The following is a 22680-nucleotide window of genomic DNA, read 5'->3' on the forward strand; positions in this document are numbered from 1 at the left end:
TAGTGAGATCATGGAGACACAGGAAGCAGGTATTCACATTAGCCCCAATCAAGGGGAAGAGGAGGAGGAAGGGAGTGTGCGCAGGCGCCCTAGTGTCTTCCCAGCACACGTTGGGAAGGAGGGGTCTGCAAGCATGCGCACAAATGCCAGGTCAAGCTAAGGACTGCAGGAGGTTCCAGGTGGGCTGCAGGCTTCGGGCAGGCTATGGTCAGGGGTCCTGAGGGCCTTGGTGACGTTGCAGGGAGTTGGACTTTTTGAAGCGTGGCTCCAGTAAAACCCATGTTTAATTCCTGCCTTTCGCTTCCTCAGCAGCCATACTGGGCCCTTGCAGGGTCCTCGAGCCAGGGAGGGATTCCTTTGATGATCGGAGAGGGCAGCAGGGAGGGCACAGTGTGGTCGTCCATGGCCACTTGCGCACGAGCCAGTGCTGCTGGTGGTGGTAGAGAACAACTTTTATCAAAGTGGTAGAGAACAGCAGCAGCAACAAACGTATTGCTCTTTGTGGAGCAGGGCTGCCCCATAGGCAGTGTGCCCAGAGTAGCAGCTCGGAAGCAGTTCTGCAATCATATTTATACCCACTTTCAATGATATGCAAATTAAGGGGTGGATTATGCCAAAATTTCTAAAAAAAAAAAAAAAGTGATAACTTCCAGGTCATGAGATTGTTGCCATGGAAAGGAGCCATAACTTCCAGGTGTTGCCTTAGCAATGGTAACCTGATGTGGCACCAGTGAGTGTGTTTTATGGAGAGACTCCATAAAACCTCTTCCCTTTCAGCTCGTCTTCAGTGTGGTCTGGAGCCCAATCCCCACCTCCGGAGTCGAGTCCTGCCTCCTCTCAGTAATAAAAAGTAGTAGTATATGGTTAATTGTCAAATACATTTGCAAAGTGTAATCAAAGATACATTACCAATCTGAATCTCAAAATGTGCTATCATCTTTGAATTTGAATAATATGTTATTAAAGAAGTTACGGTTTTCCTTTACATTCAATAACATTTCTTTAGTGGTTTTCTTTTTCAGATACTTTGATTATGATCTTTTTTTTTTTCCATCTTTGTATCCCGTTATACAACCCAGTGCCTGGCATATAAAGTGGGATCAACAAATGTTTGGAAAATGAATTGTAAAGTTGACTTTCCTGTACTTTTTCAATATTAGGTTTCCAACTACCATACTTTTGACCATTTTCTAAATTTTCTACCCTAGATAACAGAAAATTATTTCATGCAAGCATGCCATTGTATTAATGATACTCTCCTGCCCTAAGGAAATTTACTTCCCTTCAAGCACAAGGTCCCCCAAATTACTGTATTTCCACCCCCTTTCAGTTATTTTATCCTTTTTTCCTACTACAGAACAGTTGGCATTCACCATTCCCTTCAGTAGAGTCTTTTTTTAGTCTGTGGCTTAAAGGATGCTTTTTCCCCTGTAGCTCAAGGTTAGGCCTTGTAACCTCAGTTATGTAATTTGAGTGATTTGATAGCACAAATCAATTTTATATTTAAATTACAGCATAAAACAGCACTGCCTCCTGTAGAAAAACTTGCTTGCTAATTTTAACCAGACATAGGGTAAAAATACTGTCCAATACCTCAAAAATTATATGAATATATATCCATTTCAATTGTGTCCCCCTTCCTCTCCTCTCCTTTTATCTCTTCAAGGATAAAAATGTATGGATCGTGTGCTGATGATGTTTCTGTTCATATTTCTATGCCCTGGTACCTGGATCAGCTTTTGTTCTACAAAAAAAGACTTGTATCTGGCTTATTTCTGAAAGCTAGTGTTGGCCATGATTAACTTTTAGAGCAAAATATTTCAGGCAATGAGTACATTCTTACATATTCTTACACAATGAATATTCAGTTCCAGCCCGCACAGTAGCCCTAACAGACACCAGTGCTCCTTCCAGAGATTCACCTATGGATTCAGTACCCCGGAAGAGAATTCCTGTAAATTCTTGGGGAAGCTATAGCTAGACTATGGCTCAACACTCATTTTTCCCCCATGATTCTTAATCTAACAGTGGCACTGTTGGCCTATTCTTTGGCAACTAGATTTGGTTCTTGCTTATTCTACCAATAAAATATTTTATGGAGATGCGTCTAAATTTGTCCCCTCCTCTTTAATTCTTTAAGCAGTTATCACTCCATATACTGGATGTTTTGTTATAATTATTGGTTTGAGTCTTATTTTTATACTTTCAATCACATTCTTTGCCTAATTCTTTTCATATTTTTATATTTTCTTTCCCTCCTCATAATTCTCTTTACATACCATTAAGTTTAGGCACTTGGACATTTTTTAAATTTCAAAATGGTATTATATTGTGCATATCCTCCTGATTTCATACATCTGAAGATGCCTAGACTATCTTTTCTACTACAGCTAGCAGGATGTATCATGGTGAACACTGAAGAGAACTGCATACCACTGCTCAAAAATTAAACACACACGCTTGCATGCATGCAAACACACACACACACACACACGTACACACACACCCCAAGGATAGACATCTCAATCTCAAGAAACAAAAATGAAAGAAAGACTTTCTGACTTCCAGTTCTGCAGAAGGATCAACTCCAAGTTTTAAGCCTGAATTCCCAGAATTTGTCTCCAGTAGGCAAAGAAGACCTTCTTCCTGGAAACAAGAATTCTTTCCTGGGAAGAACAATTCTTTCTTGTGTTAAAGGAGATAACTAATATTCTCTGTAGGTCCCTCTGTAACAGCTTGCACATGAAGACCTAGATTAGGATTGTCTCTGATGCTCAAAGAATTAGGGTTACTCAGAATCAATAAGATCAATGGAGGCCAGACGCGGTGGCTAATGCCTGTAATCCCAGCATTTTGGGAGGTCGAGGCAGGTGGATCATGAGGTCAGGAGATCGAGACCATCCTGGCCAACATGGTGAAACCCCATCTCTACTAAAAATTCCAAAAAAATGAGCCGGGTGTGGTGGCGCACACCTATAGTCCCAGCTACTCAGGAGGCTGAGGCAGGAGAATCGCTTGAGCCCGGGAGGTGAAAGTTGCAGTAAGCCGAGATCACACCACTGCACTCCAGCCTGGGTGACAGAACGAGACTCCATCTAAAAAAAAAAAATCAGTGGAACATACATCTTATGGTAATGGTGGGTAGATAATTAGGACAGTACTCCCATAGAGAATAATGTTAAAACTCTGGATAAAATAAACTAAATAGTAAGCTTCAAAGACATAAAAAGAGAGTGAGGAATTTCTAGAACAAATCTAAGAAAAATGAAAACCCAGAAACCTAAGTCTGGTGAGGAGCCACTTATATTTTCAGATCAAGTAGAAACAGCTTAAAGATGGAGCCACAATTTGGGATTTGGTAATTTTATAGGATAATCAGGATAAAAGTAAAACCCACAATCCATCCAAAGTGAAGAATGTCATCCTCGCCTTACTTTTAGAAAGGATCCCACCTGTAATTCCAGCACTTTGGGAGGCAGGTGGATCACCTGAAGTCAGGAGTTTGAGACCAGGATGTCCAACTTGGTGAGACCATGTCTCTACTAAAAATACAAAAAATTAGCCAGGCGTGGTGATGCATGTCTGTAATCCCGGCTACTCAGGAGGCTGTGGCAGGAGAGTTGCTTGAACATGGGTGGCGGAGGTTGCAGTGAGCCGAGATCATGACACTGCACTTCAGCCTGGGTGACAGAGTGAGACTCCATCTCAAAGAGAGAAAAAAGAAAAAAAAGGATCCCAAAGTGATAAATTCTTAGATGTAAATTATCCTTCCCCTGTAGACTTGTAGTGTGAGTGTCCTTAGACTTGATTAAAGTGGTCTTTCTCCAATAGTGTCTGAAGATTTGGCATTAAAAAGAAATTCTACCTGGAGGATGATACTAATATTTTGGGCCTTACATTTTCCCTTGAACACTTCTTTTTAAATGTAATGTGTAGCACTTGGAGAAAACCAAACACCAAAAGAAACATGATGCAATGAGAAAACCAAACAAAAAGTAACAAAAACAAATAAGCAAAAACTTGAGATACTATAATGATCAGATATGGGTATAAAATAAGTACACTTACAATATCTAAGACAGTTTTTAAGCAATCTTGAAAATGTCTTCTGAAAATAGGAAAATATAAAACTGACATGATACATTTGCAAACATACCAAATAAAACTATTAGAATCGACAAATGGAATATGGCAGCCATAAAACATGCCACCCACATCACCAGCTCTGGCGAGTATGATTGGTAAATGGCCCTGCTGCTGCCCCTCTGGACCCACCACCATGTTTGTGCCAAAGGCATGCCACCTGCAGACTGCTCCCAGCCAGTGAGCTAGCACATTGAAATGGTGAGGGTACTCAGGCTCCTCCTGGAAAGAAATGAGCTTCCTCTAACTGGCGGCTTGGCTCAAAGACTCCCCCTTGGCGCTGAATCTTTCCTGGAACCGCACTGCTCACGACTCTTCCTAACCAAACCTTCTTTCTTCCCACTCTCCCTTCACAGGTGTCAAATCATTATGGTCTGAAGGCTATCCTTCCCTCTACCTGCTTCTGCCTCCATTAAATTTTTTGTACATCTAATCCAGTTTTGGTGCTTCCTCCTTCACAAACCTGAACTTATATACAACTGAAATTAACAACTCAGTGGACAGATTTAACAGATTAGACAGTGCTGAAGAGAGAATCAGGGTAGAAGAAAATCCGGAATGCAGCCCAGAGATACCAAATAGATAGGCAATGTGGAGAGAGGGTAAGAAATATAGAGAAAAGAGTGAGAAGTTTTAACATATTAATCATCATTCTGAAAGAATAGAAAAACACAGGTTCACAGAGATAAGGCAAAAAGAAAAAAGGAATAGAAACACAGGAGTTAAGACAATATATGAAAACATGAGAAATTTCCAGAACAGATAAAATATATCAATCCACTAATTCAATTAAACCAATAAACTTAAAGCAGAAAAAAAGAGATATTATAAAGGAGTAAAAATTGGACTGACAACTGACTTCTAAAAAGAGACAAAAAAACACCTCTGTTCTGTACAAGACTTCTTTTACACATATACAAAGAACAGCCTGGATTCTGTGATAGTTAATTTTATGTGTCAGCCTGATTGAACTAACGGATGCCCGGATAGCTAGTAAGATATTATTCTGTGTGTGTATGTGAAGGTGTTTCCAGAAGAGATTAGCATTTGAATCCGTAGATTCAAACGAGTAAAGAAGTTCTGCCATCACCAATATGGGCAGAAATCGTCTAGTCAGTTGAAGTTCCAAATAGAACAAAAAGGCAGCAAAGGGCAAATTCATTCTCTCTTCTTGAGCTGGGACATCCATCTTCTCTGGCCTTCGAACATTGGAGCTCCTGGTTCTCAAGCCTTTGAACTCTTGGACTTACACCAACAACCTCCCCCACACACACCTGGTTCTTGGACCTTTGGCATCAAACTGGGAGAGTTACATCATCAGCTTCCCTGGTTCTCAGGCCTTCAAACTCATATTGGATTACACCATCACCCTTCCTAGTTCTCCAGCTCACAGACAGCATATTATGGGGCTTCTCAGCCTCCATAATCATGCAGACCAATTCTACACACACACACACACACACACACACACGCACACACACACAATGGTTCTCTATTTTTGGAGAACCCTAACGAATACAGCTGCCATTAAGAAGAAGGTTAGGATCACAGAGAAAGCCCAGCGCCCAAGGCCCAGGCACATAGGCCATGCCTAAGACTGAAGCTATGTAGGAACAACAAAGAACACTTCCCTGCCCTTGCCATATATCTAAAAAATACTGGGTGATTAACAAGCAATCCAGTCTACTATAGGGAAGGGTCAAAGCCTGGAACAACCCTCTGTGAAGTGGAGTTATGCAGAGATGACTGAAATCTGAGGGTGAATGGAACAGGAACACCAGGTAAAGCCCTATGGCATTTCAGTCCCCACCTAAGCACAAGGCAACACTAAACATATTAAAAACCTAAGATGCACTGAAGGTAACCATAGCAACAACCCCAACCCAGTTCAACTCTTAATTAGATTGACTCACCTGAACACTAACAGCCTGACAGAAGAAGAGGCATAACCATTCTAGGTATAAATACTGTTTATCCCAATTACTTTCCTACTATGCATATTTACAATTTAAGAAAATTATAATATATTCAGAAAAGCAAAAGTATAATAATCCATAATGAAAGGACAAAACAATCCACAGAACCAGACTCAAAAATAATCCAGAAGTGGGACAGGGACTTTAAAATAATTATGATTACTATGCTAAAGGATGAAATGAAAAATGTAGACAACATGTAATAAAAGATTAGACATTTCAACAGAGAGATGGAAACTATAAGAGTCAAATGTAAATGCTGGAAATTAAAAACATTTTATGAGACATGAAGTATTCCTTAGGGGTTACATCAGTAGACTTGACACAGTTGAGGAAGGAATCAGTGAATTTGAAAATAAGTTAATAGAAATCGTTCAAACTGAGCAAAAGGAGAAAAACAAATGAGAGAAAACAATATATAGGAGTTATGAAATTATATCAAGCAGTTTAACATACATGTCAGAAAAGGAGCATGGACAGAAGAAATATTTGAAAAGGTAGTGGTTAAGACTTTTCTAAAAGTATTGAAGGACATCAAACTACAGATCCAAGAAACAGAGAGCTCCAAGCAGGGTAAACACATAACAAAGCAAAACAGAAAATCTAGACATTTTATACTTAAACTGTTGAGAACCAATGATAAAGAGGAAGTCTTAAATATAACTAGGGGAAAAAGACATTATATTAGAGGAATAAATATTAAAATTACAGCTGATTCTGTGTCAGAAACTACAATTCAGAACACAATTGAATAGCATCTTTATTATACCGAAATACAAAAAACTACCCAGAATATTCAGTCAGCAGAAATCTTTCTAATATGATGGTGAAATAAAGAATCTAACTAACAAAAGCTGGAACAATTAATTATCAACTTATCTTCACTATAAGAAAGTTTAAAAGAAGTTTTTCAGGCAGAAGGAATGAATATGACACCAGACAGAAATTTGAATCTACACAAAGAAATGAAAAGCCCTAGAAATGGAAAAAAAATACAAATATAAAAGAAATTTCTTTTACATTGTATAGCTCTAACAAAAATAGTAATAGTGTATTAGGGAAGTTATAAAATATGTAAAAGCTTACAAAGATAATAACACAAAAATGGGAAAGATGAATTGCAAGTACACTATTGTAACTTTCTTAAAATATATGTGAAGTGGCCTGAAATTTTTATAGGTAGATTGAATCCATTTAGATTGGTTAAAACCACAAGAAAACCACAAGATTCAACCATATGCTATCTACAAAACAATGCACTTTAAATATAATGACTGAATTGGTTTCTATTGCTGCATAACAAATTACCACAAATGTGAAAACTTACAACACACAATTATTACTGTGGATCAAGAGTTGATATTTTTGGAATGTTTGGCCCCTCATTTCTCATGTTGAAATGTAATCTCTAATGTTAGAGGCAGGACCTGGTGGGAGGTGTTTGGGTCATGGGAGTGGATACTTCATAGAAGTGTTGGTGTTGTCCTCACAGCAGTAAGTGAGATGTAGTTATTTGGAAGTGTGTAGCACCTCCCCCACACCTTGCTGTTACTCTCATCGTGTGACATGCAGGATCTCCTTTGTCTTCCACCATGATTGGAAGCCTCCTGAGGCCCTCACGAGAAGCAGATGCCAGCACTGTGCTTCCTGCACAGCCTGCAAACTGTGAGCCAAAATAAATGTCTTTTATTTATAAGTTACTCAGTCTCATATATTTCTCTATAGCAATGTAAAAACAGCCTAGCACAGGAGTCAAGACATGGCTTAGGTGGATCCTCTACTCAGGGTTTTGTGAAGCTGAAATCAAAGTATCACCCATCCTGCCATTTGGAGCTCAGGGTCCTTTTCCAACGTCATTCGGGTTATTGGCAGAATTCAGTTGTTTGTGGTTGAAAGACTGTGGTTGTGGGTAGATCCTAGAGGCTGCCCCTCTCCATATATTCGTAGGCAGTTTAAAGCATGAATGTTTGCTTTCTTAAAATCTGGAAGTATCTCTTGCTTTTAAGATTTCTTTTAATTAGGTGAGACTTACCCAGAAAAATCTCCCCTTTAACTAATGCAAAACTAGCTGATTAGAGAACTTAATTAAATTTGCAAAATCCCTTCACTTCTACCATGTAAACCAATCATAGAAATGGCATTTTTTCTATTCACAGGTCTTCCCACACTAAAGGGGAAGAGATTATCCAGGGCATGTATACTAGTTTATGGAAATCTTGGAGCCCACCTTAGAATTCCGCCTATCACAATCATACAGATGGCTTAAAAGTAAAAGAATGAGGAAATAAACATCATGAAAACACTCATCAAAAGAAAGCTGGAGTACCTACATTAATATAACATAGATCTGTAGTCTACAGAGCAAGGAATATTGTCAAGGATAAAGATGGACGTTACATAATGATAAATGTGTTAATGTATCAGAAAAATATAACAATCCTTACAATATTTGTACCTAAAAACAAAGCTTCAAAATACATGAAGCAAAACTAAAGAAACCAAAAAGATACATAGACAAATCCAAAATTATACTTGGATACTTTAAACCTTATTTCTCAGTAGTCAATAAAACATGCAGACAGAAAATCCATAAGAATACGGAGGGTGCAAGACTGGATACATTCCCTTAAGTTCAGGAAAAGGCCAGAATGTCCCTCATTGCCACTCCAATTTAATGTTTTGATAGAGATCCTGCCAGTGAAAGGAGGCAAAGAAAAGAAATTAAAAGCACACTGATTGGAAAGAACATAATAAAAACTGTTTTAATTGCAGATGACATAATTTTCTATGAAGGAAATCTCAAAGAATCAAAAAAAATTCTAGAACTAATAAATTAACAAGGTCAGAAAATACAAGGTCAACATACAAAAATCAATTATATTCTTGCATACTTGTAATGAATGACAGGAAACTGAAATTAAATCATCAATGCCATTTATAATACCACTAAAATTATAAAATATTGGGATTAATCTAAGCTTTTTACAAAAACTGCAAAACATTGATGAGAAAAATCAAACAAGACCTAAATAACTGGAACAATATTATACCATGTCCATGAATCAGAAGATTCAATATTATTCAGATATCATTACTTCCAAATGAATCTGTACAGTCATGCAATCACAATCAAAATCTGGAAGGATTTTCTTATATATTTTTCAAGCTGATTCTAGAATTTATATTTAAAAACCAAAACCATTTTGAAAAAGAAAAAAGAGAATTTCCACTTCCTGATCACAAGATTTATATATAGCTGCCATCATCATAACAGTGAGGTATTGGTGAAGATCAGACATAAAGATCAATGTAACAGAATACAGTTCAGAAATAGACTTATATGTATATGATCAATTAATTTTTGAAAGAGCACCAAAGTAATTTAATAAAAAAGGATACTCCCTGCAAGATAAGTTGATGGAATAAAAAATTGGGCATACATTTGCAAAAAAAAAACTTGATTTACATCTCACACTATATACTAAAATTAACTAATATGATCTTCTGAAAACCATTTCTCTGGACTGCAGTCTCCTTATCTGTAATAAGGGGGAGAAAAGGACTAGTTTAGATGATCCCCAAGATTCTTCTAGCTCTCACCTTCTGTGGCTATGCCTTTTTCCTTTCCTTTCCACACAACTCAGGTATTCACTGGGTTAAACTCAAGTGGCAAATGTGTGCATGCAGGTCTCCAAGAAGCTTATGGCAGCACAGGATATAGTTTTCACAGAAAAGCCATAGGAGGTATGACTTCTTATGTTGTCACTGAACTGATTCTAACACTTCTTGTGCAAATCAACTCCCTTCACATGTTCAGCAGAAGAATTAGCTTTGCCTCCACTTTTTATCATTGCTCTTGCTGTGATTTTCCTTCTCTGAAAAAGCAAATATGCAGTCACTGTGGTCCTTGCTCAGGTTCCCAGGACACAGAAGCATCCCCAGGCCACGAACCTCATGTCCTGGGTCTAGGAGAACCTGGCCTTGATGGAGACCATGGAGCAGCTTGAGAATACTGCCTGGGGCAGAATCTGACAGAATCTCCTGACTATGTGTAAGGTCTGATAGCTTCAGGAGGGGAGGAACCAGAGATCTTGGGGTGGGATATGTTAAAAGACAATGTGCACCCCAAGAAGCCTGAGTCAGTCCTACAGATGTGCCTGTTGGTAACTCTGATACCTCATGATGTCAAATGTCAATAGTAATTTCAGACAGAAGGAAAACAAGACCCAGACAGCACAACTTGGTATATTATACTTTTTTCATCAAAAGTAGAGCTTCCCAACTTTTTCATGTTGATGTCCACATGGTAACATTTGTTACAGCATAGTGTGTAAACAGAAGAGGCTGCCCTCAACCTCAGAGGCAACTGATCTCAGACCTTGAGCCACCTTGGGGTTTTGAGGGGCTCTTTGTCTCCCCTCTGAGGGGTGAGGGGGAAAATATCTCAATAAACCTATAATTGATTGACAGCTCAAGGGCCGAGAATTTCCGATGTAATGACTCAAAAGGAAATCAGCCTGGTGAGGGTATACCTCAGCAAGCTCAGAAACATTCGTGATAGGAAGGTATCAGCTTGTGGATCCCAAGACGCTCACCGGAGACATTCAGTTGCAGGTGATAATGTCAGGATAGGGGAGGGTCTCATTAGGCTTTCAGGAAGGTCCACCCCACTCCAGATGCAACAGGAGCAGTCCTCCAAGGTGCCAGCCAGGAAATCTCCAGGGACCTTGTCATCCCATCTGGACCTCATCTAACCCATCCAATAAACAACTAGAGGAGAGCATCAGGGCATGCACTCAGTCCCTGCTGTTCCCTCTTGGCCTTTTGGGCTAACTAAATGGGTGAAGGGTCTACTCTAAATGCAATGCTACAGAATTAGACAACCAGACATCAGCTACCCAGACAACTCCAGAGGTCATGATAAAAAGCTCTTACACCTGCTCTAGGTGCTGTCCTGCCCTGACACCTACATACTCTCTGCTTCCTTTAAAATAACCACTTCAAAGGGCCCCTTCCTCACCTCCTGTCAACCTTGATCACACGTCCAAGTTCTACTCCACACTTCAGGGCTTTCTCCTTCGAGTTGGTCCGTTTTGACCTCCTTTCTTCCCCAAATCCTGCTTAACACATTGTCTAAAACTGTGCTTTCATGTATTTTTTACCATGACCCTCAATTTTTTACTGCTTCCCAGAACTTACATACACTTACATTTTGTGTGATTAATTTTGATAGTTTCTCTTCTGCTCTATTTCATTTTTTAATGCTCTATAATGGGGTGTATGAAATACACTTGTCCAAAACATTCATTTAGGACCCTTACTCATTGTCTTTCATTTGCGTAAGTCTTGTCTCTGTAATAAGATTTCAGATTCCTTAAGAGGGTAGCTTTTTGTCTGCTTCCCATGGGTGCTGTCTGGACTTACCACCCATTGGGTCTAGTGTGCAAAGGCTCAGGAGAATAGGGCAAATTTGCTTTAAATATGCAATATTTAGATACTTAGAGTGTACTTCATGGCAACATTAATCCTTCCTCCATGTTGTGTGTCAACTGTGGGCTCAAATAGCTGCCCCTTTTATTGACCTGGATGTTTCTGAATCCTCAACTCTACCTCCTGGACTCACCCCTAGATGATTTCTGCCCCCCGCCCCCCACCCTCATGAAGCCTCTTCAGCAGGTGTGGTCTCTGTAGAACACCCTGATCCAGGAGGCTCCTTTTCTCACCTCCAATTAGGTGCCCCTGACCTGGCCCCTCTCAGCTCTAAAAAGAGTAGCTATGACCTTGTCCAGAAACAAAGGAAATGATAATGTTGATAATACAGAAATGCCTGCATTGTAATACTTTTTTTCAGCAACTTTTACCTGCTCTTTGATTTTCATAAGAACACAATGTTCTAAAAAAGTTCCAAGAAAGAACTTTTTTTAGAGTGACTACAGACAAGGAAGAGAAATCACACTTCAGCATTTGGCTTCAGCCCCTCCCAACTCTGGCTTGGGGTTTCATTTCCACATTTCCTACTAGTCATGTTCATGGGAGACCTTCGTGGAATAGGGTGAGATGATGGATGAAGAGACAGAGGCAAGATGGTGAAAGAGAGCAAGCATGACTAAGTGTTAGGAGACCATGTGGTGACCAACAGACTCAATTTGACTGGGACTAAGGGGTTTCCCAGGATGTGGGCCTTGTAGTACTAAATCCAGTCAAATTCAGGGCAAGTTGGCCGGTTGGTCACCTAGGACCTCAGCCCAGAGAAAGTGGTAAATGTCGCACCTCCTCTTTCCCTTATTCTTCCTTCCTTCTTCATCAGAAGGCAATAATTGTCTATCTTCCATTTGAAACAGAAGGTCCAAGGCACGAACCCTGAGGTCCTTGAATCACTCCAAGTTGATAGGGAAGGTGGCTGCCCAAAATGTCTCTGAGATGGAGCTTTGGCATCTCCTCAGCTTAATAAAGCTGATTCTCAGGGCAGCCTACAGGTATCTACCCTGAGATGGCTACTGCGCTCAGAACTCCAGAAACTTCATCACATAACTAGAGCGCATGAGTTGCAACTCAGCGTGCCCAGTTCTGTGCACCAGGGAGCATCGCAGAGCGAGAACAGGGATAGCAGAGGTGGCTGGGGATGGATAGAGACCTGCTTTCAGCAATGATTCATCACGTTTTGTACTATGTCAGGTTTGGTAGATAACTGTCTCTGTCCAGGCTGAAAAGGTATTGAATTTGGTGTCGAACAGAAGGATAAGGAAAATGGACACTTCCTAGGTGTCCCAGGTTTCCTGGGGGTTTGTTTGTTTGTTTGTTTGTTTGTTTGTTTTGCAAATCTGAACAGAGGAATAGAGAGGGTGTGGGAAAAGGCACAAAGAGTCTAGTTTTGGAAATACTTTCATATCTGGATATATATGAATTTCTACAGTCCTGCTTTCTGAAAGTAGCTACCTAAGATTATTCTGCTAGCACTAAATGTAACTACAAAGGGGGACATGAGGGAAGAGTTAGAGCATTTAAGTCATATGTTTTACTCATTTATTCGGTAAGTATTTTTGAGCACTTTTTAGGGCTAAGTTCTAGCAAGATCCTGACCTGAAGACAGTCCCTGGCCTCTATAAAGCCCAGGATCTCATCCAGAAAACTGATAGAGACCAGTTAACACATTTCATCACTGACTCTCTGAGGTCTCTTTGAGCCATAAGAGGAGCCTGGGAACTACTAGAGAAGAAAAAGATAAGACTTAGAGACCAGAACTCAAAGCAGAAAATCAGTCCTTAGCTGGGGTGCCAGAGCACCCAGTTAAGTGGATAAATATAATGTTTGCGAATAGTTCAAACCACAAGGAAAGAAGAGAGGGAGTTTGAAGATGTCACTAGAATGAAGTGAATTTGCTACATTGATAAGAATGGTTAGCATCGGTGCCCCTCAGTGTCTATAAGATTTTGATGTGAACTCTGTCCATCAAATTTTTTAGGGATTCCAGGCAGTTGCTGGGGGAGTACCTGGTCCCTATCTAATAAGGGTGAAATCCTGGTCAGATTACAGCCCACTTCCTGCCCTGCTCTGCTCAATTCACACAAATTATGAGTGCTGACTAGCTTGAAAGTCCTTGAAGAATTTAAAAGTGTAAGGACCAATAAAAGTCAAATATAAGGAAAAAATGTTAATTCTCTTTTCTGGGGAAAAAACAACGTGGAAAAGAATTACCCCTCCCTTCTTAGAGTATTTTATTTAGAAAGCTTGTAAGTGTGAATTCTTTCTCCACCCTTTGTAATGCAATCTCTTTAAAAGCTGTTTGACAGCCCAGGACTGTCTTTAGAGCACCTGGAAGCCATCCCTTTGAAACGCAAACATCAGGGAAGGTAGCGTCCCCACCTCCCAGTCTCCGTGGGAAAGCAGGGTCCTAATTTAGGAGCCTAACTTAACTTCAGTAGGAGCCTGACATCTGCCAGCACCTTTCTGAGTTGCAAATCTTCCTCTTGCCATGGAGGATATGAGAAGTTTCCTTTTCCTCTGGAAAAAGACAATTAGCTAACACAGATGATTACTGAGTGAGTTTAGGATGAACTATGTATGACAAAGGGTACTGTCAAGTCCTGTTACTTGAGTACTAGTTACGGTTTAGCTTGAGAACACATGTGTAATGGGTGGCACCTGCCTGGCTATATGACCAGGTGACATCCCTCTCCGTCTTTGCAATCTCTTCCTGGATTGTCTGGGATCCAGATCACATTCTGGTTCAATGCACGTTCAATAAAATTGTTTTCTTGCTCTTCTGCCTCTGTGGAGAGGTTTTCTAGGCTGGCAGGGGATTGTTTAAAATTGTTTTACCCATCAAGTCTTAGACAATTGTTATGATATGACTGTAAGCTCCACTTCAAATGTCAACAACGAGGGATGTGGGGATTCTCTTGGCCCTGATGGCCCTCTGCCTACGTCCCATTGTGTTCTCCATCTCATAATTGCTTTATGTCCACTGCTCTAATCTTAAATGGCAATCAGCTTTATGTCCACTGCTTTCCCAATCAGTTCAAAAATAGAGGTTCTATCACCCTGCTTTCAACCCTTACCAGATAAACTGACACGTGGACTCCACAATGTCCCCACAGGGAGGGCTCCATCACGTGGCAGACAGCTTGCCAGGGTAAGTCACAAGCCAAGAGTCAAACCCTGCGAGGGCTTCTTCTGGTCCTCTGTGGACCAGAGTGCCTTTCTGATCCTGGTTAGCAGAAGTTTTCCAGAAGCAGAGCCTGTGAGAAGAGGCCCAAGAGTGCTGGGAGGAGCAGGTGCCCCAGTGATGGGTGCTGAGGGCAGCAGCTGCTGCCCAGGACTTCCCAGTCACCAGGGGCCTTTTCTGAACTTGGAAGTGGGAGAGTCTATAATTCCCTTCATATCTCCTTCTTCCAAATACTGCTTGCTTGAAACAGTCAAAAATAAAAAGGAAATAGCACGGGGCACACTGTCCCAGGGCAGGCTCATGACAGGAAGTGGCCCGTTAAGGAGGCAGCACATTCGGCTGGTTTTCAGGGGCTTGTTCCCAATCAGTTTCCAGCCAATACCAGGGTGTCCTAGTCCACATGGGTGTGGGGGGCACACTCCATAATCTCTACTCTTCTTTTTTTGCAGCTGAGTCATGGAGCTTTCAGCCCTTGCACGTGGCTCCTCCTTAACTGCATCTGCTCAGCCTCCCTCAGCCCTGCGAATAGCCTCCCCACACACAGACCACAGAGCAGGGCTCTCTCTGCTGTCACTTCACCTTCCTGAGAGAGGACCAGCCGGCCAGAGCCTACATGACCGCCACCCTGGAGGACAGGGCACAACAGCCGTTTCTGGTAAGGAGAACTGGGTTTATGCTCACAGAGACTTGGGGAATCAGAAGGATCACAGTTTGGTCACAGCTGTTCATTTCTGACGTGACCTTGCACAGATCCCCTCACTTCTGGGTTCCCTGGTCAGTAAAACGGGGCAATGGTGGTGAGTGTTGCGGGCATCAGCAGGTGCACAGCTGGTGGAGCACAGCCTAAAGAATCTGCGCCTCCACTCACAGCCCAGTCCCGGGCAGCGGGCTTTGCTGCCCCATTGCCCATTACTTAGCCAAGTCGATCTCCATGAAACTCTCAGGGAGTAAGGCTGAACTGATCCTCTCACCAGTGGGACCGATGGGGAAACTGAAGCTCCCAGAGGGTAACAGGCTTTCCCCATCTCCCCTAGCGTGCTGGGGCATTCTTCTCAAATTTACCCTCCTAATTTCTCCTGTCCCAGACCAGCCAGACACGCACTATGTCTCAGACAAGCCTGGGAGCTGAGGATGGATTCTTAGGGCTCCCCAGGGCAAGTGTAGGATATTTTCCCACCCCAGGAACCTCATGTTCCAAACAAGACCCCTGAGTGGACCTTTTCTTGTGACTTTCAACTTCAGAAAACTACCCCATGCTCCCCTAGATTTCCCACATTTCTCCTGTGACACCCTGCAGGATGCACTGTAGGGAAACAGGCTCATGTTTGGGGCACCTGTGAACAATCCCTTTGTCAGCCAAACTTTATGTGAGAGACATGCCATGGAACCACAGTGACCAAACCGCAAAACACATCATTCCAATACCTGGAAATATATGGGGTGGGGCAGACGGGTGAAGGAAATACTTATGAACAAAGAAGACAAGAAGTGGTTTGATCTTTTCTAAAATAGTATGGAAGAGGCTGCTTTCTTGTGATTTGCTAAAATAAGCTCTTCTCATGGTAAAATCAGGTTCATGCAATTTTCAAATCAGAACATGCATTTTGTTCATTTGCTTCACCCTTTTCCCTGAGCCAGACCCTCCTACCGGCTTGCCAGAGGCTGCTACTTTCTTGCTTGCACACTGCCTTCCAATCTCTCGTGACCTTTGGTCTCATTTGTGGGACTATTGGTAAAATTTTTCCTTTGGAGAAGATATCTGCCTTCATTCTCAATTCCCCAACTTTTGTCTGCCCTGTAGACCAACACGTATCACTTTCCTTCAAGCCTACGATGTGTCCACCACGCTTTATTCAGTTATTTTATAATCTTCTCCATGACTCATTTTAGCATTGCCATCAGTATCCTTTCGGACTCACCTGTGAACACTTTGTTATTTGTTAATATCTGCCAAAAAATATATTCCTCAATGCAGCCTGATCCACTCAGAGAGATTGGATTGGGAGAGCTATTGTTGCTGCTCATTGCCTGACATAACAGAGTCTGACTGGCTTTTGTGACAGGCAATTGGCTGTTTTAAAAGGAAAGACCCCAATTCAGAGAAATTCCTGCCACCAACAATTTTATTTTTGAATAATCTTTTATAAGAAATGCACTCAAGATTTTGCAATAAAATTCTGTGTGTTGGTTTTAGGGTAGGCTTCTAGCTGTCCAATTAATTTGTCTCCTTACCAGGGGGTGGCAGCATTGTACACATGGTCCAAGAGGTTTGCTGACTTTTTTGGAATAGTCTCTTTTTCCGCCTATGGAATCAAGGACAATACACAGGCAAAAGGAGCCATTTCCTGATGCTAGCTCCATTGTAAATATGTGACCTTTGGCAGGTCATTTAATGCTCAGTTTCCTTGCATTTTAATAGAAATTTTAAGACCAGTCTTGATCACATCACAGGGAATTTGAGAGAGCAATTAAAATAAGAAGGATGAAATAAACTTGAAAATTATAAACGTCTGCACAGAGGTTTATTACAATTACGATGTTCATAATCAACATCATTACCACTGTCCTCTTGACCCTTACCACATCATTTTGTTGATTCCAAACCTCAGAGGATGTCAGGGAACTGGTGCTACTTTAGCAAAAGCCAGAAGCATAATTTACCAGAGACAAGAAAGGGTGTAGGAGAGAGAATACTCTTCTCTGGGCTTAAGAAAAAGAAAGAAAGGAGAGAGGGGAGGGGGAAGAGAAAAGGAGGAAGAAGAGGAAGAAGGGAAAGGGAGGGAGGCAGGAAGCTGTCTTAATACATTCTGATAATACAAAAATTGATTGATTGACCTAAAGGCCAAGAAGATCCACTGAATGAATAGAAAAATGTGGAAAAGATAGAAATCACAGAAGTTATTAAAAATGGAAGTTTATAAATAACCAAAATAGCAAACCATGAAAACTGTTTTTAATTTAATGATAATCAGTAAAATATAAGTTTAAGTCAATTAAGGCATCCTTATTTATGCCCATAAGGATGACAGGAAATTAAAAGTGTAATATTACCAAGTGCCTGTCAAGATCTGGGGACTTCTTATAAATGGGTGGTGCAAATAGGAGTTAGCACGACTCCCTGGGAGTCATAATTGGCAATATCCAGTCAGGTGGAAGATATACCTCCCCAACGCTGTTTCGCAGTGCTGGAAACCCAGAGCAGGAATGAGTTGTTCTTGAATTTGACCTGAAGTTGACTATTTCTCTTCAATCACCTCACTACCTCCTCTCCACCAACCGTCAGGATGGGAAGGCGGTCATACCAGTCCCCCTGCACCATTTCCTCTCACGTCAGTTCTTTGTGTCCCTGATCCCCACTTCCACCCTCCCATTGGAAAGTACCTTGTAATTTCCTCTCCGTCACTGGAATACCCATTTGACCCAAAGACTTTCTAGGACAGGAAGTTTCCACTACTTCAAATAAATCAATCTTATTTATAGCAAGGCAATTTTTTTCTCTATTCTGGTAAGTTTACCTAGTGTAATTTCAATTTTTTTTTAACACTCACTCTTTGTTCCATAGAAGAATGCTTTCTTCATTTCATGCCTTTCTGGTTGGGGGAGATAATCAACTGATTTGCTTCCAAATATTTCCTGATTTTCTGTTAAGTTGAGGGGAGGGAAGCAATAGTGCACTATTTTAGCATAACCTAACATTACCTGGTTTGCTTAAAGTTATTTACAGATGTTTCAAAGCAAAATATGAGTTAGAAAATTAGCGATGGAAATGGCTCATCTGAGGATAATTATTCTTAGATGTCTGAATTGAGGTGCTCTCAGACTCTACCAGCTCGCATATGGACATTTGCTTTTTATCCTTTTCCTGTTTTTATTCCAGGAGAGAATGGAAGGATTCCAGAAGGGCAAATATGGAGCTATGGCTGAAGGTAAGAAAGTCTTGAAGTTCTCAAGAGCCCCAGATGCTTGGGAGAATCACAATTCTCTCCCCACTTACCCCCATCTAAAACACAGTGGCAGAAACCGATTCATTTTAAACGAAGAAGATAAAGGCAACCATCATTTTTTACCTCGCCATACCTCTTGTGCCTAATCAAACAATCACACACGCGCGCGCACACACACACACACACACCCCATAGTGTGATGCTCTCCCTGCACTAGGTGTGTGGGAAATGTGGAAAGGAAACCGAGTCATAATGGTGAATATGTTTTCTCTTTCTTTGTCTGCTAACAGCTCAAAACAAAACAACAAAAAACGTCCCCATAGGGATTTAGTCATTGTGCTTGCTACAAAACACCACAGAATAACTTAAGAAAAGGAAGAACCAACCCAGAGTGGGAGGAATAAAATAATAGATTTTTAAGAGCCTAAAGTGCACTTTGAATTCATTTGGGCTCCAGAAATCCGCAGGTTCTCCCCTCTTTGTGCCTTGAAGATTTTAGCTCCTGCCACAGTGTCACCCTCTCCAACACCACTTCTGCTACAATTTCATGTGCTTCCATCAGCCGCATAGATTAGCTTTTCAACACACATGCTTCTATTGAGCTTATGTTCTACCTTTTTGAGCCATCCACCTTAGGGTCATCTCCCAGACGTTGCCCTAACATTAACTACAACCTACGTCATCTCAATTTCAAACATTTCACTCCCTATCCAGAGAGCACAGACCCAGGGACAGGCAGCTGACCCCCGGCAGGGGTCACTATAGATCTGCCAGTGGAGACCTGCTTGACCCTCAAGGCTTGGATGAATGTGTGGAGTGTGTCTTTACAAGTGTGCCTGGAAATATGTGGGTGAAAGAGAAGTAATTGTATTTTCTCACTTGTAACTACTCATCCCCTCCCTCCTTCTAATAATTCTCCATGGATCTAGCCTAAACACCATGCAGGGGAAAACACAAGGACCATTTTCTTTCAGGAAAGCTCTATTTGCCACAATCCAGATGAAGTGCTTAATGCATCCCCTTAATGCAACAGTTCTGACTCCTGGCTGTGGATCCAAGCATGGGCTTCCAGTGAGGCTTTTTACATGCAAGATTCACCTACAGTTGTATGCACACTTCTATACACACATAAACATGTCTGTCATTCTGGGGAGGAGGTTCATAGCTTTTATGAGATATCCATGAACAATGACCTAACATTCTTAAGGATCATTACCTTGGTAAGACACAAAACTTCTTTTTCTACAGGTAGATCAGAAGATAACTTGTTTGCAACACCACCGGCATTGAGGATTATCCTAGTGGGCAAAACAGGCTGCGGGAAAAGTGCCACAGGGAACAGCATCCTTGGCCAGCGCGTGTTTGAGTCCAAGCTGGTGGCCCAGTCAGTGACCAGGACATGCCAGGCAAAAACAGGAACATGGAATGGGAGGAAAGTCTTGGTGGTTGACACACCCTCCATTTTTGAGTCAAAGGCTGATACCCAAGAGTTGTACAAGAACATTGGGGACTGCTACCTGCTCTCTGCCCCCGGGCCCCACGTGCTGCTTCTGGTGATCCAGCTGGGGCGTTTCACTGCTCAGGACACAATGGCCATCAGGAAGGTGAAGGAGGTCTTTGGGGCAGGGGCCATGAGACATGTGGTCATCCTCTTCACCCACAAAGAGGACTTAGGGGGCCAGGCCCTGGATGACTATGTAGCAAACACGGACAACCGCAGCCTGAAGGACCTGGTGCAGGAGTGCGAGAGGAGGTACTGTGCATTCAACAACCGGGGCTCTGGGGAAGAGCAGAGGCAGCAGCAGGCAGAGCTCCTGGCTGTGATTGAGAGGCTGGGAAGGGAGCGAGAGGGCTCCTTCCACACCAACAACCTCTTCCTGGATGCCCAGCTGCTCCAAAGAGCTGGAGCTGGGACCTGCCAGGAAGATTACAGGCAGTACCTGGCCAAGGTGAAATGGCAGGTGGAGAAGCAGAGGCAAGAGCTGAGGGAGAATGAGAGTAACTGGGCATACAAGGCGCTCCTCAGAGTCAAACACTTGATGCTTTTGCATTATGAGATTTTTGTTTTTCTTTTTTGGTGCAGCATACTTTTTTTAATTATTTTTCTGTTCATCTTTCATAATATTTAAATCTCTGGACCCTGGAGCACTTCTAACGTATCACCCCATGGCGTCATTGTTCTAATAATCACCAATTCAGACTCGGATCCTCATGGTCTGTGGAGCACGCTGCTTGCTGTCTGTGCAGCTCCCATTTCCCCTTCTACCTTATAGACTTGGAGCTGTGTGCCTCCACTCCAAGGCTGCCTGGCTGCTGTAAACACTATCCCACTCTCTCTGCCAATGACTGCTTCAGGAACAGGCCCGAGATCCCATGCAGGTCCATGATAAGTGAGTAAAAGTCTGCAGAGGTGGGGATGGAAGATCTCTCATTAGATAGAACCTATCTTTGTCCCTGGCATTGTGGGGTCTGGGTGTGACGCTGGGACTGTCAGCAGCTTTGTGCTGCCAACCTGAGGTTGAACGCAGTGCCTCAGAGCAGCACAGAGAGTTGGGGCCACCTGAGCCCTGAGCCACCAGCCCTGCAGCCTGCCCCATCTCTGCATTTCCAGTTGTGTTAGCCAATAAATTTCCTACTTATTTAAGCTATTTGTGCTCCGGGTCTCTTTTACCTGCATTTTAAAACATTCAAAGTAATGAAAATTTCTCCACATTCCTTTTTATCCTTTCAATCTGTTGGAACTTCCCAGTCCACATGCTTCCTTTGAGCAAGTGGCATCCAGAACAAAGGAACAGGATTGGCTTTTCTTGTTCCTAAAATTAGGAAGAACCTCCTGCTCCTACTGAAGTGTCTGCCACATAGTGGACATTCCCTGAACTCTGAGTAAAGCAAAACACTTTCAGTTGGATTGCATTGACGAATGGGAGTGGGAAAGGGTCAAGGAAATGGGGTGCCCTCTATGCAGGGCTTTCTCTGTGCTTTCTTCTCAGTTTGGCCAGGGGCCCAAGAGAAACACAGCTCACATTTCAGTGCTCTGCAAGGAATCACTTTGGCAAACGTTCACACATGAGAAAGGTTAACCAAACCTTTTCTCCTTCTCCACTGTAAAATGTCCTTGGATCAGCTCTCCAGCTCTATTTCTTTGGAAGTCGATGTCCACAGGCAGGCTGTTGGCTGGGTACCAGGCAATCCTGCTCACCATGAAAGTGATTCCTTGTTAGTAGAGGGAGTGTGGACCAGGTGACCCGGGAATGGGCCATCCCCCCACTGGAAGGAGGCTACTCTGGCAGCGCCGCTCTGTAATGCTTTCTTAAGATCATGGCTATGTCCATCAAGAGTGCCTCCCTGGAGGGAGGGAGAGCCCAGACAACACGTACTGGACCAGTTTCCGGAGGCTTCAAGGTCACCACACTTATATGCAGTCTTTGCCTCCCTCAACTCAGCCCACTCCTCCTCTGCGGGGCTGCTGCAGTGAAGGGAGCCACATTTCAAAGTCACCCAGGACAGAGGTGAGTTCCCTCCCGATGTTGTCATCAGTGACCACACCGCGGGGCACCTCCTTAGCTATCCCGAATCTGTCCTGTCCATCACCACTGCTACTACTGGAGTGCAGGTGCTGATTTCCTCTGAATGTTATCCTTGTCTCCAGGCTTATACTCATACAACCCAGCTGCCTCTTGCTGCCACCTGATCTTCCCAAGATACACCAACCTGCTTAGAAGCCTCTGGCCAGGATTCCAGGAGGCACCCTCGAATCCTGAGAATGAGGCCCAGAACCCCCATCCCCACCCAGCCCCAGCTCCAGCCCCCCATGCACCCCTCCTCCTGTGTGCTGACTCCCATCCCATTCCTTAATTACATGCCCCTCAGCCTCCAGTGACTTCCCCCAAGAGGCAAGGATGTTCCCAGTCAGCTTAGCATCTCTCCGTCTAGGAAGCCTCTGCAGAGCCTG

At 42.5% G+C, this 22680-nt stretch overlaps 1 protein-coding gene across 3 annotated transcripts; it reads left to right on the forward strand.

Annotated features, from left to right (window-relative positions):
* The first annotated feature begins 61 nt into the window (after positions 1-61).
* On the forward strand, positions 62-21443 carry LOC112621207 (GTPase IMAP family member 5-like). 3 transcript variants are annotated; one of them, XM_025380555.1, is made up of 4 exons: positions 62-179; positions 15234-15439; positions 18662-18710; positions 19977-21443. In XM_025380555.1, exons 2-4 carry the CDS (start codon positions 15398-15400, stop codon positions 20855-20857), a joined length of 972 nt encoding a protein of 323 aa, XP_025236340.1. In that variant the 5' UTR covers positions 62-179; positions 15234-15397; the 3' UTR covers positions 20858-21443. The 3 variants fall into 3 exon arrangements, with proteins under 3 accessions (XP_025236340.1, XP_025236341.1, XP_025236339.1); XM_025380556.1 differs by lacking the exon at positions 62-179 and adding an exon at positions 10631-10639; XM_025380554.1 differs by lacking the exon at positions 62-179 and having other exon boundaries at positions 14761-15301; positions 15399-15439.
* Positions 21444-22680: the final 1237 nt, after the last annotated feature.

This window comes from Theropithecus gelada, chromosome 3 (assembly GCF_003255815.1).
Source record: "Theropithecus gelada isolate Dixy chromosome 3, Tgel_1.0, whole genome shotgun sequence".
NCBI classification, from domain to species: domain Eukaryota; kingdom Metazoa; phylum Chordata; class Mammalia; order Primates; family Cercopithecidae; genus Theropithecus; species Theropithecus gelada.

Bases quoted from the DNA above. Each gene is read 5' to 3' on its own strand.
- LOC112621207 (XM_025380554.1), top strand. From the start codon at position 15,241: ATGGAGCTTTCAGCCCTTGCACGTGGCTCCTCCTTAACTGCATCTGCT. The intron at 15,440-18,661 runs GTAAGGAGAACT...TTTTTATTCCAG, and splicing joins GGGCACAACAGCCGTTTCTG to GAGAGAATGGAAGGATTCCA. The intron at 18,711-19,976 runs GTAAGAAAGTCT...CTTTTTCTACAG, and splicing joins ATATGGAGCTATGGCTGAAG to GTAGATCAGAAGATAACTTG.